Below are 18,826 nucleotides of genomic sequence, written 5' to 3' on the forward strand. Positions count from 1 at the left end.
TTCAAAATATTTTAATGAGGCTCTCCAGTTGTTGCCTTCAAGGGTCTATGGATGCACCTTCTTGTAATTTTTTGCTGGCTTTGCATTGTGTGCAGAGCCTTTTATGAGTGTAGGAGAACCAACAACTATATTTTGTTGAAAATATCTTATTTTTTGGACTATAAAACGCACTTTTTTCGGTGGAGCAGCGAGTCACAGAGGCAGGAGCCGGCTTCTGCGGCTAACACCTGTGCTCACTGCTAAAGAGAAATTAATATTCACTGCATTCCATGCCCATGGATGTGGAGAAAAATGAAGATTCATTTCTCTTTAATGGCATCCTGGCATGATTGGCCCCCATCCCGGTCCTGGTATGATTGGTCCCATCCTTTCCTTATCCTGGTATGATTGACCCCCACCCCCATCATGGTATGCATTCCCCATCAGAAAACATGAAAAAAATAAACCATTACACTCACCTTCCCAGCGCTACCTCGGAGCATCTTGCTCCAATGGCAGCAGCTGCTTAATGCTTGTAAGCAGCGCTTGGCAGGGACATCTTGTGCTGCTTGCAAGCTGGACGGCAGCTGCCAGAAAACTCCATGCTCCACACCAGGACAGTGTGCACACAAAGCACTGATTATTCATTGCTCTCTAGTGAGTACAGTGTCAGTGGACGACTTCCTGCTGCTGCCGGCGGTCACTTGTACCACTGCTTTGCGTGCAGTGTGCACACAGTCTCAGCATGCAGAGCATTGAGTATTCTAGCAGCTTCCCTTCAGCTTGCAAGCAGCGCATGACGTCCCTGCCATGTGCTGCTTACAAGCATTAAGCAGTTGTTGGCATCGGAACAGGACGCTGCAAGGGAGCCCCGGGAAGGTAAGTCTAATGGTTTGTTTTTTTAATGTTTTCTTATGGGACCTTGCATACCAAGATGGGGGTGGGAGCCAATCATACAAGGGTAAGGATGGCACCATACATACCAGGACCGGGATGGGGCCAATCATACCAGGTTAAAGATGGGGCCCTGCATGCCAGGATAGGGATGGGACCATGCATACTTGGACGAGATGGGGGTCCTACATACCAGGATAGGGATGAGGGTGATCATTCCTGCCAGGATGGGGATGAGGGGGCCATATATACCAGGATAGGGGATATTAAGTACAGAATTAACTATATTTTTTGCTTCAATTTGTTTTCCCTCCTCTAAAACCTAGGTACGTCTTATGGTCCGGTGCGTCTTATAGTCCGAAAAATATTGTATTTGAATGCGGTACTACATTTGGTGCCTTCAAGGGTGTATGGATGACCCTTTTTGTAATTTTTGTCAGGCTTTGCACTGTGCAGAACTTTTATGAGTGTAGACAGACCACAACTATACTTTGTTCACAATATTTTAGTGAGGTACTAAAGTTGGTGGCTTCAAGGGTGTAAGGATGAATGTGCCTGTATTTTTTCTAGAAGTCTAGGAATGCCACTACATGACCATTTGAACAAAATGTGTATGAGGCCCTCTTTTATGTCTAAAACAGGGTGCATATGAGTCCCTTTGCCATCACATTTTTGGCAGTTCTTCCTTCATTAACCCCTTTCTGACATCAGACGTACTATCCCGTCCATGGGACCCCGGGCCCCTATGCCCATGGATGGGATAATACGTCTAGCGCGATTAGCGGTGCCCACGTGATCGCGGCCGGGTGTCAGCAGATTATCACAGCTGACACCCGGCACTATGTGTCAGGGGCGGTCACAGACCGCCCCGACACATTAACCCCTTGCACACCGCGATCAAACACGATCGCGGTGTACCGGTGGTTAAAGGCAGGGAGGGGGCTCCCTCCGTGCTTCTCTGAGCCCCCACAGCAGCGCAATGTGCAGCGCTGCTGCGGGGGCTCTTTCCCTGCAGGCCCCCGGATCCAAGATGGCGACGGGGGCCTGCAGGGAGCTGGCTTCCTCAGTGCCTGCAAAGCGCAGGCATGAGGAAGCCTTCTGCACTGCCTGTGACAGATTGCTGATCTGTCACAGTTATCTGTGATGTGACAGATCAGCGATCTGTCACAGCACAGTGATGTCCCCCCTTGGACAACCTAATAAAGTTAAAAAAAAAAGTGTAAAAATTATTTTAAAAAAATCGCTAAATAAATATAAAAAAAAATAAAGAAATTCACTAATAAATTCATTTTTTGGAAATAATAAAAAAAAAACAATAAAAGTACACATATTTGGTATCGCCGCGTCCATAACGACCTGCCCTATAAAGCTTTCCCATTAGTTAACCCCTTTAGCGAACCCCTTAAAAAATAAAAAACAAAGCAAAAAATAATGATTTATTATCATACTGCCGAACAAAAAGTGCAATAACTCGCGATCAAAAAGACGGATATAAATAACCATGTTACCACTGAAAACGTTGTCTTATCACGCAAAAAACGAGCTGCCACACAGCATCATCAGAGAAAAAATAAAAAAGTTATAGCTCGCAGAATAAAGCAATGCAGAAATAATTATTTTTTATATAAAATTGTTTTTATTGCATAAAAGCGCCAAAACATAAAAAAAGACAAATGAGGTATCGCTGTAACCGTACTGACCCGAAGAATCAAACCGCTTTATCAATTTTACCGCATGCGGAACGGTGTAAACGCACCACCCCAAAAGAAATTCATGAAACGCTGGTTTTTGTTCATTCTGCGTCCCAAAAATCGGAATAAAAGCGATCAAAAAATGTCACGTGCCCGAACATGATACCAATGAAAACGTCAACTCGTCCCGCAAAAAATAAGACCTCACATGACTCAGTGGGTCAAAATACGGAAAAATTATAGCTCTCAATATGTGATGATGCATAAACTATTTTTACAATAAAAAGCGTCTTTTAGCGTGTGACAGCTGCCAAAAATAAAAACCGCCATAAATAGTAAATCAAACCCCCCGTTATCACCCCCTTAGTTAGGGAAAAATAATAAAATTTTACAAATGTATTTATTTCCATTTTCCCAATAGGTTGGGGCTAGGGTTAGGGCTAGGGCTAGGGTAAGGGCTGAGATTAGGGTTAGGGGTGTGTTGGGGTTAGGGTTGGAGTTAGAATTGGGGGGTTTCCACTGTTTGGGCACATCAGGTGCTCTCCAAACGCAACATGGCGTCTGATCTCAATTCCAGCCAATTCTGCGTTGAAAAAGTCAAATGGTGCTCCTTCCCTTCCAAGCTCTGCCATGCAGTCAAACAGTGATTTACCCCCACATATTGGGTATCAGCCTACTCAGGACAAATTGCAAAACAACTTTTGGGGTCCTATTTCTCCTGTTGGCCTTAGGAAAATAAACAATTGGGGGCAAAAATATCATTTTTGTGAGAAAAAAATATGATTTTTTTTATTTTCACGCCCGTGCGTTATAAACTTCTGTGAAGCCCTTGGGGGGTTCAAAGTGCTCACCACACATCTAGATAAGTTCCGTGGGGGGTCTAGTTTCCAAAATGGGGTCACTTGTGGGGAGTTTCCACTGTTTAGGTACATTAGGGGCTCTCCAAAGGCAACATGACACCCGCAGAGCATTCCATCAAAGTCTGCATTCCAAAACGTCACTACTTCCCTTCCGAGCCCCGACGTGGGCCCATACATTAATTTTCTCCCACATATGGGGTATCAGGGTACTCAGGACAAATTGGACAACAACTTTTGGGGTCTATTTTCTCCTGGTACCCTTGGGAAAATAAAAAAATTGGGGACTAAATGATCATGTTTGTGGAATAAATACGATTTTTTTATTTTCACGCCCGGGCATTATAAACTTCTGTGAAGCCCTTGGGGGTTCAAAGTGCTCACCACACATCTAGATAAGTTCCTTAGGGGGTCTAGTTTCCAAAATGGTGTCATTTGTGGGGGGATGCCCACGGTTTAGGTACATTAGGGGCTCTCCAAAGGCAACATGACACCCGCAGACCATTCCATCAAAGTCTGCATTCCAAAACGTCACTACTTCCCTTCCGAGCCCCGACGTGGGCCCATACGGTAGTTTTCACCCACATATGGGGTATCAGGGTACTCAGGACAAATTGGACAATAACTTTTGGGTCCATTTTCTCCTGGTACCCTTGGGAAAATAAAAAAATTGGGGACTAAATGATCATGTTTGTGGAATAAATACGATTTTTTTATTTTCACGCCCGGGCATTATAAACGTCTGTGAAGCCCTTGGGGGTTCAAAGTGCTCACCACACATCTAGATAAGTTCCTTAGAGGGTCTAGTTTCCAAAATGGTGTCATTTGTGGGGGTTTTCCACTGTTCAGGTACATTAGGGGCTCTCCAAAGGCAACATGACACCCGCAGAGCATTCCATCAAAGTCTGCATTCCAAAACATCACTACTTCCCTTCCGAGCCCCAACGTGGGCCCATACAGTAGTTTTCTCCCACATATGGGGTATCAGGGTACTCAGGACTAACTGGACAACAACTTTTGGGGTCCATTTTCTCCTGGTACCCTTGGGAAAATAAAAAAAAATGGTGACTAAATGTTCATGTTTGTGGAAAAAAAATCAATTTTTTTATTTTCACGCCCGGGTGTTATAAACTTCTGTGAAGCACTGGGGGAGTTCAAAGTGCTCACCACACACCTAGATAAGTTCCTTAAGGGGTCTAGTTTCCAAAATGGGGTCACTTGTGGGGGGATTCCACTGTTTAGGTACATCAGGGGCTTTCCAAACGCGACATGGTGTCCGATCTCAATTCCAGCCAAAAAAGTCAAATGGCGCTGTTTCCCTTCCGAGCTCTACCATGCGCCCAAATAGTGGTTTACCCCCACATGTGGGGTATCAGCGTACTCAGGACAAATTGCACTATAACTTTTAGGTCCTGTTACCCTTGGGAAAGTAAGAATTGAGGATGAAAAGATCATTTTTGTGGAAAAAATATGATTTTATAATTGTACAGCTGTACGTTATAAACTTCTGTGAAGCCCTTGGGGGTTCAAAGTTCTCACCAAACATCTAGATAAGTTCCTTGGGGGGTCTAGTTTCCAAAATGGTGCCATTTTGTGGGGGTTTCCACTGTTTTGGTACATCAGGGGCTTTCCAAACGCGACATGGTGTCCGATCTCAATTCCAGCCAAAAAAGTCAAATGGCACTGCTTCCCTTTTGAGCTCTGCCATGCACCCAAATAGTCATTTACACCCACATATGGGGTATCAGCGTACTCAGGACAAATTGCACAATAACTTTTAGGGTCCTGTTACCCTTGGAGAAATAAAAATTGGGGGTGAAAAGATCATTTTTGTGGAAAAAATATGATTTTTTAATTGTACGGCTGTACGTTATAAACTTCTGTGAAGCCCTTGTGGGTTCAAAGTTCTCACCACATATCTAAATAAGTTCCTTGGGGGGGTCTAGTTTACAAAATTGGGTCACTTGTGGGGGGTTTCCACTGTTTAGGTACATCAGGGGCTCTCCAAACGTGACATGGCGTCCGATCTGAATTCCAGCCAATTTTGCATTGAAAAAGTCAATCATCGCTCCTTCCCTTCTGAGCTCTGCCATGCGCCAAAACAGTGGTTCCCCCCCACATATCAGGTATCAGCATACTCAGGACAAATTGCACAATAACTTTTCCAGTCCAATTTCTCCTTTTACCCTTGGTAAAATAAAAAAATTGAACCTGAATTTTGTAAAAAAAAGTTAAATGTTCATTTTTTTTTTAAATATTCAAAAAATTCCTGTGAAGCACCTGAAGGGTGAATAAACTTCTTGAATGTGGTTTTGAGCACCTTGAGGGGTGCAGTTTTTAGAATGGTGTCACTTTTGGGTATTTTCTATCATATAGACCCCTCAAAGTGGCTTCAAATGTGATGTGGTCCATAAAAATAAAATGGTGTTGTAAAAATGAGAAATCGCTGGTCAACTTTTAACCCTTATAACCTCCTAACAATAAAAAATTTTGGTTCCAAAATTGTGCTGATGTAAAGTAAACATGTGGGAAATGTTACTTATTAAGTTTTTTGTGTGTCGTATCTCTGTGATATAAGGGCATAAAAATTCAAAATTGGAAAATTGCGAAATTTTCAAAATTTTCGCCAAATTTCCGTTTTTTTCACAAATAAACGTAAGTTATATGAATGAAATTTCACCAGTAACATGAAGTACAATATGTCACGAGAAAACGTTGTCATAATCACCGGGATCCATGGAAGCGTTTCAGAGTTATTACCTCATAAAGGGACAGTGGTCAGAATTGTAAAAATTGGCCCGGTCATGAACGTGCAAACCACCCTTGGGGTGAAGGGGTTAATTAAACGAAATTTCCAAATTTTTTTTAAATGTCAATTTTAGTTTCCTCAAATATTATTTTTTTAAAATCCTTTTTAAATTTTTGACTTATATACAAGTCATTATACAGGAAAGAATGTTTCTTAAAATTTTTATTGCTATAAGCTTCAATTTCTTGTCGATTTTGAATGTTTAATTGTTAGTCCTTAAAGTAGAGAAAAAGTATGATACCATTGTTGTCATTAGCGATCTGGGAGTCAGAAATGCTTCCAGGGGTCCTCTCCATGTTGTTCTTCTACTATTTAGCACTTTTTCCATCCATTTTAACATTTTGACTGCCCTCAGACCTTTTTGTAGGGTCTGCCGGATTTCCCATTAAGTACCACTATACTCGTTACTCTAAACGAGCATCCGAGCATTAGGAATCGAGTAACGAGCATCTGAGCATTTTAGTGCATTCTCATTTCTATTGGTGATCTTAGGCTGGGGTCACACTTGCAACTGCAATGCGAGAAACTTGCGCGAGTCTCTCGCCTCAATACCAGGCACTGCCGCCGGCACTCGGGATCGGAGTTTGCGGCTGCATGTATTTCTATGCAGCTGAACGCTCCGGTCCTGAGTGTCGGCAGTGCTGGGTATTGAGGCGAGAGACTCGCGCGAGTTTCTCACATTGCAGTTGCAAGTGTGACCCCTACCTTATAAGTTAACTTGCCCAGGAGTTGTTAAAGCTGCAAAAAATTTTTTTACAAAATAATTACTATTTTTTATATACAATGGAACATACAAAAGACTGTTCTGCACTCTTCAGCATTGAAATTGCCACACAGGAGCTAGTGCTGAACACCCATAGCACGTCCTCAAAAATCTGGGTGTTAGCCTCAAATTTATGCTATAGATTACATGTCCAATTTGTAGTATGCTTATTCAACACGTGTGAACATATTAAGATGCAGCAAGCTCCATTTTGACTCTATAAAAATGGAAATATGACAAGTATGCTATTTGCATAGGTTTGTTATTTTAGTCTTTTCAACTATGCATGCTATGACAATATTAATACATCTTCCCTATTTGCCACACAGGTTAAAACATTACACTACTTTCTAAAGTAAAATGCAACAAGTATGTTTACTGTTATAAGGGCTTGTGCAAACGTCCATAAAAATCGGAGGATTTGACGGATAGCACTAATCCTCATGTTATTCTATGGTGCTGTGCACATGTCAATTTCTTTTTCCTCAGACTATGTTGGTTCAAGGAAAAATTTGCAGCATGCACAATCTGTCTCCGAGAATCGGATGGCTGGCACTCCCCTATTTAACTCTATGCGTCAGTGGAAAAAAATCGGACCGCTCTCGGATGACATCCAAATGCAGTCCAATTTTCACTGACTTACAATGTAGAGAAGGAGGGGAAACTTTTTTTTTCATTTCTCCAGTTTCGTGAAAATCGGATCACACTCTGATCAGACTCTGATCACAGTATCACTGTTTGATCAGAATGTGATTAACGTAACCCTAGCCTTAAGAAGAGAAAATAATACTGTATATACAATCCTCAACATTGAACTTACAACTCAAAGAAGGAAAAGTCAAGGAATTATGGAAATCACAGGATCTATACACATGTTAATAATAAACAAATGATGAAAAATTGGAAGCAAAAATGTTCAAAATATCTCCGTTTATTTAGTATAAAGTGCCCCACAAAAAAAGCAGCTCTAGACTTCACATCAAGCACATCTTGGAACATCATTGGCTGAGAACTGGAAAGAGAGGTGCCAGCAGAGGATTTTGATGAATTGTTAATTTTAGAGTCAAGATGGCGCCGATTAAATCTTCACATGTTCACACATGTCAGATCAGAAAACTGAAAAGTGGACATGGAATTACTGATGGGTAACAGAAATTTGAACCATGGATTTACTGCAGGTTTGCGCCAGATCAGCATGAGGACTATCCCCATTGTTAATGTGACAAATTCTCTGCTTTTCTATACCACTTCAATGTAAGTACAGTTGTGGCCAAAAGTATTGACACCCCTGCAATTCTGTCAGATAATACTCAGTTTCTTCCTGAAAATGATTGCAAACACAAATTCTTTGGTATTATTATCTTCATTTAATTTGTCTTAAATGAAAAAACACAAAAGAGAATGAAGCAAAAAGCAAAACATTGATCATTTCACACAAAATTCCAAAAATGGGTCAGACAAAAGTATTGGCACCCTCAGCCTAATACTTGGTTGCAAAACCTTTAGCCAAAATAACTGCGACCAACCGCTTCTGGTAACCATCAATGAGTTTCTTACAATGCTCTGCTGGAATTTTAGACCATTCTTCTTTGGCAAACTGCTCCAGGTCCCTGATATTTGAAGGGTGCCTTCTCCAAACTACCATTTTTAGATCTCTCCACAGGTGTTCTATGGGATTCAGGTTTGGACTCATTGCTGGCCACCTTAGAAGTCTCCAGTGCTTTCTCTCAAACCATTTTCTAGTGCTTTTTGAAGTGTGTTTTGGGTCATTGTCCTGCTGGAAGACCCATGACTTCTGAGGGAGACCCAGCTTTCTCACACTGGGCCCTACATTATGCTGCAAAATTTGTTGGTAGTCTTCAGACTTCATAATGCCATGCACACGGTCAAGCAGTCCAGTGCCAGAGGCAGCAAAGCAACCCCAAAACATCAGGGAACCTCCACCATGTTTGACTGTAGGGACCGTGTTCTTTTCTTTGCCTCTTTTTTTTTCTCCTGTAAACTCTATGTTGATGCCTTTGCCCAAAAAGCTCTACTTTTGTCTCATCTGACCAGAGAACATTCTTCCAAAATGTTTTAGGCTTTTTCGGGTAAGTTTTGGCAAACTCCAGCCTGGCTTTTTTATGTCTCGGGGTAAGAAGTGGGGTCTTCCTGGGTCTCCTACCATACAGTCCCTTTTCATTCAGACGCCGACGGATAGTACGGGTTGACACTGATGTACCCTCGGACTGCAGGGCAGCTTGAACTTGTTTGGATGTTAGTCGAGGTTCTTTATCCAACATCTGCACAATCTTGCGTTGAAATCTCTTGTCAATTTTTCTTTTCCGTCCACATCTAGGGAGGTTAGCCACAGTGCCATGGGCTTTAAACTTCTTGATGACACTGCGCACGGTAGACACAGGAACATTCTGGTCTTTGGAGATGGACTTGTAGCCTTGAGATTGCTCATGCTTCCTCACAATTTGGTTTCTCTGGTCCTCAGACAGTTCTTTGGTCTTCTTTCTTTTCTCCATGCTCAATGTGGTACACACAAGGACACAGGACAGAGGTTGAATCAACTTTAATCCATGTGAACTAGCTGCAAGTGTGATTTAGTTATTGCCAACACCTGTTTGGTGCCACAGGTAAGTTACAGGTGCTGTTAAATACACAAATTAGAGAAGCATCACATGATTTTTCGAACAGTGCCAATACTTTTGTCCACCCTCTTTTTTTATGTTTGGTGTGGAATTATATCCTATTTGGCTTTAGGACAATTCTTTTTGTGTTTTTTCATTTAAGACAAATTAAATGAAGATAATAATACCAAAGAATTTGTGTTTGCAATCATTTTCAGAAAGAAACTATTATCTGACAGAATTGCAGGGGTGTCAATACTTTTGGCCACAACTGTAGCCGCCAATTTTATGGTGCAGCTAAAGCTCCATAGCATGTGAGGGACATAGAATTCCTACTCACATGTTTGGGATGCAGATTGATCATTTGAAATCCATCACATACAAATTGTCACATATAATACTCTCCACGTTATTAATGGCCAGACCTGAAGGTTTTGTTGAGTTCATTTTAAAATTGAACAGATTTGCATGTGGGGGTTTTGGCTGCACCTCTTCCCGCAATGTAGGATTTGATGATAATTGAAGAGCCTGGGCTGCACCAGCAACGTTTTTTTTAAATGTCTACAAGAAATTACTTTTTAGTAAAGCTTCTCATCATCTGATGTTCCAAGTAGTGATGAGCGAACGTGCTGGGATAAGGTGTTATCTGAGCATGCTCAGGTGATAACCAAGTGTCTTTGGCGTGCTCAAAAAATATGCTCGATTCCCTGCGCCTGCATGTTTCGTGCCTGTTTGACAGCCGCAACACATGGAAGGATTGCCTAACAAAGAGGCAGTCCCCTGCATGTGTTGTGGCTGTCAAATAGCCACTAGACATGCAGTCATAGGAACTCGAACACATTTTTCGAGCACGCAGAAGACACCCAATTAGCATCCGAGCATGCTCAGATAACGCCTTATCCGAGCACATTTGCTCATCACTAGTATCAAGTATCCCTCCATTTTATTGAGAACCCAGCTGAAAGCAGGTTGCGGGATGCAGTGACAGACAGAAGGCAGAGCAAGGGTTAACAAGTTTGACAGTTTTAATGTAACAGGGGGTTAACTCCTGGCAGGGAGATGAAGGGTTAATGGAGAGAATAACAGTCCAATTATAAAGCATATGAAGAGTTAATAAACAACGGGACAGCAGTTCTTTGGTGCACTTATCGTGTCAGGAATCCTTCAAATTGCAGGCACTTCTTGAGGGTTGATAGCGCCAGCGCGGTGTTAGTCCAAGGAGATTCTGTGGGCAGTGATGGTTCATCTTCTGGCAGCATTGATCGGTCTCCGGCACCTTCCGCTGTGCCCCTAGTCCATGTGCATATGCGGCAGACACAAACAAGGCCGCAGCACTATCAGGGTCCACTGTGGGCGGGCAGGGATGTGACGGTAAGGTGGGCTACAGACATCGATCTGGCACTTGGTTCTCTCTCTGACACGTGCGCTGTACTCACGGTTGCGACACGCGCAGCACCTCGCTTTCTGCGGGTTACCAGGCACACCGCGCTTCTTCCTCTGTCGTCCCCGCTGGTAATGGCGGGAGTACCAAGATGCAGGCTGGCGTGGTCCTGTTTCTCAAAGGGCGGAGCGCACCTCTTTCTCTGCTGCGTGCTGCCTGTTCCCACCAAGACCGACTGCTTCCGCGCGCGCTGTCCCTGTACTCTCTCGGCCAGACCCCTTGCTTCCAAGTGCAAAGGTCCATCTGGTCTCTTACTCCTTCCCCCGGACAACAGCGGAGACAGCCCCGACAGTTCCGGACCCGGCACAGGACAGGTACCCACGGCCCGGTTCTCCTCCTTACACAGCCACTGCCCCGAAAAAAAACACATTTTTAGCATTTACTTTCCTAAACTCTTTGGAAAGTGCATGGCATTAAACCTGTCTTTAACTACTTGTAAATTACAACATGGGGGAAAAGCACAGGGCAGTGCTAGAAAATCTCAATTAGAAAGTATAATTTAATAGAACGTGTATTGAACCAAATTCATCGATTAATGCAGATGATATAGCGCTCGCATTGATTCAAAGCAAACGATTTAGTGCTGAGAGCTCGGAGCCAAAACGATGCTACAAAACTCAGTTTAATGCTGTCCTTGAGAATTCCTTCACAAAGAAATTCTTTGTAATGTTCAGGGACTCGACAGAATGCGGTATATGTCAGGCTGATCCCTGAGGAGTGGATTTTGTACTCTTAGAGCTGTTATGAGCCTACATTATATCCAAGGAGTAATTTTCCTTAGGGGTGCCCGGCTCGCTTGTGTCAATATTACAACATTTTAAGTCACGTACAGTATATGCTTCTGGGAGCAGAACAGGAGCCAGCCAGACTCATAATGGTCTGCATTCATTAATAAAGGCAGAAGCTTCTGTCCCTCCATTGCCCACAACAGGGATGCCTCTCCGGTCAGATGGGACTCGTACACACACATTTAAAGAGAGCTTTCTACTGAGTGGGCAGGAGATGAAATGTAGGACTTGCAGGCATTTCCGAAATCAGCTGTATGCCTGAACATAGAGATGACCTTAATAGGTCAGCGTAGAATGCAGGTCAAAAGACTTATTATCTGGACTGTTGGAAAGCAATTGCTTTTGTAAGGAAGGGGGAAAAAAAGCAGGAAAATAAGAAGAGCGCTTAAAGGCAGAGCACACATTGTTGAAAGCCTTGTGTCTGTGGTGATGCAGCTTAGATAAGAATAACAGGTATACAAGGATCACACATCAATCCATTACAACTACACATTTACTATATGTTCAGAGGCGCAGAAATACTTGATAACATTTATCCCAGACAGTGCAATGCTGTGGCAGTCGAGGCATTATGATACTTACAGTACCACGTCAGCTGGATGGCATCGGATAGATGTCTCACTTAGGTGAATACCGTGGGCAGTAGATCGAATCCTTGGCATCAGAAGAATGTAGAAGACCATAATTAGTTAATCAGTAATGATAAGTGACTTCTGTTTGTATACTTGAACTATGGAAAAAAAATAACATGCTGCTCCAGTGCTGTCACCATCCGTTGAAAAGATTTTGTACTGTATGTCTGGTGTTTTCTGCATCTTTGTTTTGCAGTCAGGGATCCAGATATAGCGTCTGTTCATTCAGCTTGTCGTTTTTATGTTAAAGACATCACATTAAGCTTAATTTATATTGTTTATTGCTGATTCAGGGACCAAAGTACAGAAAATACTGTATGGTTCTTCGAATATAAATTGGAAAGACCACATGTCTCAGTAGCGTGGGGCTTCTAATTGTGTTGTCTAACAAGTGACTTTTAGCAATATGAAACAGATGATCTGGGCGCTTCTAAATAGATCACGCCTGTTAAAGGGAATCTGCCAGCAGGTTTTTGCTATGTAATCTACATTGTGCAGAATTATTAGGCAAATGAGTATTTTGATCACATCATCCTTTTTACACATGTTGTCCTACTCCAAGCTGTATAGGCTTGAAAGCCAACTGCCAATTATGTAAATCAGGTGATTTGCATCTCTGTAAAGAGGAGGGGTGTGGTCTAATGACATCAACACCCTATATAAGGTGTGCTTAATTATTAGGCAACTTCCCTTCCTTTGGCAAAATGGGTCAGAACAAAGATTTGACGGACTCTGAAAAGTCAAAAATTGTGAGATGTCTTGCAGAGGGATGCAGCAGTCTTGAAATTACTGGAGTATCAAAAAGCACAAGGTGTGCCATACTCAGGGACATGGCCAAGGTAAGGAAGGCTGAAAAATGACCACCTTTGAACAAGAAACATAAGATAAAACGTCAAAACTGGGCCAAGAAATATCTTAAGACTGATTTCTCTAAGGTTTTATGGACTGATGAAATGAGAGTGACTCTTGATGGACCAGATGGATGGGCCCGAGGCTGGATCAGTAAAGGGCAGAGAGCTCCACTCCGACTCAGACACCAGCAAGGTGGAGGTGGGGTACTTGTATGGGCTGGTATCATCAAATCAATAAAGTGGGTGGTGTTGGAGTTGAACAGGGGGAAGGTGTGACAACCTCTACTCATCAAATTAATGACAAATAGTGGTGTTCATCACCCCATAAATCTTACTCCAGTCCCTGACTGGAATAGGATTAGTAGTGAGGCACACTTGGAGGCACGCACAACTTCGTGCCTCACCTAATTCATTAAGAAGAGTACACCCACCTTAATAAACCATGTGTCTCGTGCTCCACCCCCTATCATGACAGGTGACAAAAATACCGATCATCATGAGTCAGAGACATGGTCCTCAGCCAGTTTTATATTGAATTTGAAAATGCACAGGATTCTAAAGTAAAACATACAGTGCTGTAGTATCGCAGTCAGGCTCTGACTCAGGCTGCCCGTAGTTTGGGACCAAGAATCTACTGCCAATTTAATGTAATAAAATAAGCATTACTTACCTGTATAAAACCATATTCTCCAGTGTCTCCACTCTGCTGCTACCCGGCGGTTTTGGTCCTGTCTACAACTTTCCATCAACATTTTTTTTGTGAAAATGCCCTACCCCTCTAAGTCTAAATGCATTAGCTTTTGCCACTAACAGATGGCAAAATGTTTCTGATGCCCACCCATTACCTGTTAGGTTAAATAGTATCCAACTCCAAATATATCTCTATTTGATATGGTATATGTTATTTGTAATAATGTCATATCTAAATGCAGTAATGGAGAATGTATTAGTACTGACATGTCATACACGAGTATGCTTGTATTAAATGCAACTAATGTTTTTGAAATAAAGGTCACTTAATAAATTAGTTGCATCTTTGCCCTTCATGACCTGAAAAAGATTTTAATAGATTTGTGCTACAATTCATTAATTTACAGGGAAAAATATATTAAATATATCCAGCCATCTTGTCCCGCTAAACCCTGCCAAAAGTGTCGTTTTTGTACAGTGGTGCTTGAAACTTTTCTGCCAGTTTTATGCCATGAAGCCAATAATAAATGCTCCTCCACGCGCGGATCAGTAAACCATAGTGAGGACATTCAGCTCTAAATAATTAAATAGTTCTCAGTGAATCTTTCCTTATGTATATTCCGTAATTATCCTTAATATTAATTTTAGTCAGACTGCCCCACTAAAGAAATAGAGTATCCTGTGTTGGACCCTGGATCTCAAACAACAATGGACTCAAAAGCTGAACAAAAGACAACCATATCTAGCTGTGACTTTAGAGTCAATTAGCTGCCAAATTGATTTCTTTTTTGATTCACAAACAACATATTAATTCTATATCTGCACATATTCCAGGGAAACCAAGAATAATTGTGCTGGGTGGACCCAAAAAACCTCATGAGGGTAGTTAGATACTTGTTTGGATCAGCATCACAGTTGACGAGAGCCCAACAAGGGAATTTTTCAAGACTCGTGCATAGGCCTGGAACAAAGTGTGCCAAATTTATATAGATTCTAGTAAATGTGTTGCACATGTTACAGTAATTTGATTGGGCTCGGTATAGTAAGTGTGTCTTCTGTGGCTGGCCATGCCTCCAATGTAAAGCCTGCCTACTTTTAGCAAATTGTTGGGGCTGACACAAATGGCAAAAAGTCTCGTTTGTGGGGAGGAGGAATATCTATTGAGCCAAGTTTTGCAATTTGTTGATGCTAAAAACTCACATAGAGGGAATGACAAATTCCCCCAGGGATACCCCCATAACTTTATTTTACTGCTATTATAACGATATGTTCACAAGTATATCAAGTTTAGACTCATATAACCTTGTATAGATCAGCAAAGTTATGTGCTTCAAATGTCTCTGAAACTTTGTCATCTTTGTACCTATAAAATGTGGTGAATTACTTTCTATGACCTGACCAAATCTTGTGCGATCCATATATAATTAACCCTTCCCTTCAAGATGTTTGTACATATCCTGTCCATATTGATCAATTGCTGCGGCATCGCTTCTTCCTGGCAATACAGATTCACTGTTAAATATTTATTATAGCCTCGATTACGTCCCATGCATTACTTTTTCCGTTATTTTTTTGCTGTAGAAATGCCAAAGTATGTCTGGCACGGGAGACGCATGTTACAAACTAAGCCACTTTTCTTATTTCTTGTCTTTCAGAACCACACAATGACCCAGCATAGCAGTTAATGCAAAACACAGACTCATCTGAAGATCATTTGGAGGCACAGAAAAGGGAACACATTTTAATCTTTGCACGAAACTTTGATTGTTTATGTATATTACCCCAAAAAGCATTGTATTTTACCATAAACTTGTATTATTGGAACTGTTGGATGTTCACGTGTTTGGACTTTTGAGCACCGGATAAACTTATTGTATATACAGTGTTGCACATGTATTATGTTGTTCAATATGAAAATAGTCTTATAAAGGCTGCCGACTTGGGCCCTATTCAAGGAGAAGGAATCGAAAAACCGGGGAAGGAAAAGGCTGACGTAAATGTGCGTATTTGCAGGCAAACCAAGAAAAAGGTTGTTTTTATTCCAGCTGTATTCCAACTGCCTTTCCAGTTGATCTTGGTCTTTAATTGTCCTTTTAATATAAAACAGCTGACATTTTTTTTATACTGCAACAGACGATTCTTGCACAAAATAAAAAAAAAAAAAAAAAAAAGCTTTTCTCATTAAATGGAAGAAAAATCTTGAATAAGGCCTATATAAATATATACATACATACATATATATATATTTGTAAGCCTTGCGGTATGGCAGATAGCATTACCATATATGCAATAGTCATTATGTAGATTGTCCCTCCGACTTTTCTCCGGAAGACCATTTTGTTGCTTTGTGTGTCCGAATTTTTTTGTTTCCCTTTTTTCTTTCCTTTTTTATATTAATGATTACACACAGCCAAAATTCTTGAATCTGTTACCCAACTTGTATGTTACTGTTATTAATGTTTACTCTGCCGTCTAAACCTGGAGATTACTGGAATTGTTTTCCAAAAGAAAATAAATTCAATTTATCAATGAATCATATTTTTGCATTTATATATTTTAATTTTATAAAAGGCATGCATAATCTTAGACATCTGTGACAATACAAGAACCAGTGTTGAGAAGAACGCGTCCATCTCTGGTGGGATTTGGTCGGCTTGCTAAGACTTATGCATGTGCAAAGCAGAACATTTTCATCTCTTTAAGAATCAATCTATGGAATGAAACTGAAAGGGAAAAAAGATACAGATTAGATATCAGAAAAAAAATTTATTGACTGTGAGGGTGATCAATGAGTGGAACAGGCTGCCACGAGAGGTGGTGAGTTCTCCTTCAATAGAAGGCTTCAAACAGAGGCTGGACAGACATCTGTCTGGGATGATTTAGTGAATCTTGCATTAAGCAGGGGGTTGGACCAGATGACCCGGGAGGTCCATTCAAACTACTTCCAACTTCTATGATTCTATGATATAAGTTAAAGACATAGGACCAAATTATATGAAAGAGATGCAGATTTATAAAATAATGGAATTGTGAGGGGAGAAATGCTGGACTAAATATGAAGATAATAAAGAAATTTATTTAATAAAGGGGTACTGATTTTTTTAATCTTTAATAAAAAACACAGTCTGGCATTTGCAGTGTAATTATCTTTTTCTCTGTATGCTCCTAAATCAGTTATCTTATCACTATACAATTACAGATGCTAAACTGTCATCTTCTACAGTATAAATGTGTGACAGGAGCTGTGTAATCATCATCATAACTGTGATAGGAGTTTTGGTTCATTTCTGAGATCTATAAACCATATTTTAGCAGATAGTGGCAAATTTGGCTATCATTCAGCAGTATACAATAGAGTTTCCATTTTTTTGCCTGTTAAGCCAAAGAAAGGATAACCACACATTGTATGCTGTGCTGCTGGGTGAATGAAGAATTCCAGTAGAAATTAGAAGATCAAATTTGTGCAGTGGTATTATCAACTTCTTTCTGAGTTAGACGGGTCCCTTCATTGGGACAAAACCTTCCCATTTCCATTGGAATTCTTCATTCAACCAGTTTCAAATCCATGGTTTTCTTCTCTTCAACTTGTCAAATTTATGTTGAGACTCCCGCTCAACACACTGAACAGCAGCGGCTGTTTTTTCCATGCCAACATAGGATTTGTGCCTTACACAACCCTACAAGATGAGCACTACTGCATTTATAATGCTAAGGCTAGTTTCACACTAGCGTTTCACTGACCTGCGTTGGTCTGCGCATGGCCGCCGCTAAGCTCTGCCCTCGGCCGCGCCTCCTCCCGGCCGCTCAGCCTATGGGCGCATGACGCTGCATGCGACCTGCGTACCCTATATTTAGCATTGGGTACGCAGGCCATGTGTAGGTATGCGTTTGCCGGCGCATGCGTCCTTTTCACGGTGCGCCAACCTGCGCCAAATGCACCGTGTTGCATTTTGGTGCGCTCGGCGCACCGTGAAAAGGACGCATGCGCCGGCAAACGCATACCTGCGCATTGTCTGCGCGTCCAATGCTAAAGATAGGGTACACAGGTCGCATGCAACGTCATGCGCCCATAGGCGGAGCGGCCGGGAGGAGGCGCAGCCATGGGGGGAGCTTAGCGGTGGCTGTGCGCAGACCGACGCAGGTCAGTGAAATGCTAGTGTGAAACTAGCCTACGTGTAATACACTCTGTGTGCTTTTGTCGCCTTCTAGCATTTCCTCTAGTCCATACTGGAACATCCAGGAATAAAAAACATGCACCAACCTGACATTTTTTTCATCTCAAAACTTAGCTTCTTACCTGAGCATCTGGTGGCTTTTCTGCTCCTAAGCCTTGTTATGGTTATTTTTTTCCACTTTATTTTCCGTTCGGTCTATCTACAGTATAGATTTAGAGCAAAGGCCTAAATGCTTCTGAATTTATTTTTTTGAATCCCATAACCAGGTGTATATCCCATGCATTATCTGCTTTTGCTAGGTTCCCCTGGGAGTCTGGGATCTTGCTCAGCTTTGTGTGAGATGGAAGGAGTGAAAATTGTAAACATTATTCCGGGTATTATTCAAACATTCTCATTATTATACAATTGTCTTGCAATGGAAGACAAGTCCATGTTCCAGTGACACATTGTATTCTGTCACATACTGTATTCGGCTGTGCCAGCAGAAGATCCATGAATGATGCAGGAGATTTCTGTGATTCAGATGAGGTTACAGAGCATGAGAGCAATGCACGTTATTAATACTAGGGATAAAATGATAAGTGTCTATACGGGAGGAATATTAATAGGTGAGCAACTGAGAAAATGTGTTGTTGAAG

The 18,826-nt window shown here is 41.6% G+C and overlaps 1 protein-coding gene across 4 annotated transcripts in view; it reads left to right on the forward strand.

Moving 5' to 3' along the window:
- Window positions 1-16,551, forward strand: part of ZNF521 (zinc finger protein 521) — a 532,966-nt gene extending 516,415 nt beyond the window's left edge. For all 4 annotated transcript variants that reach the window (XM_073550821.1, XM_073550823.1, XM_073550820.1 and 1 more), the window contains one exon: window positions 15,669-16,551. In XM_073550821.1, the coding sequence (XP_073406922.1) occupies window positions 15,669-15,698 (30 nt within the window). In that variant the 3' untranslated portion in view covers window positions 15,699-16,551. The remainder of the gene's footprint in view (window positions 1-15,668) is intronic.
- Window positions 16,552-18,826: the final 2,275 nt, after the last annotated feature.

The sequence above is a fragment of the Dendrobates tinctorius genome, unplaced genomic scaffold (genome assembly GCF_039654945.1).
Source record: "Dendrobates tinctorius isolate UK_male_01 unplaced genomic scaffold, ASM3965494v1 ptg000171l, whole genome shotgun sequence".
NCBI lineage: Eukaryota > Metazoa > Chordata > Amphibia > Anura > Dendrobatidae > Dendrobates > Dendrobates tinctorius.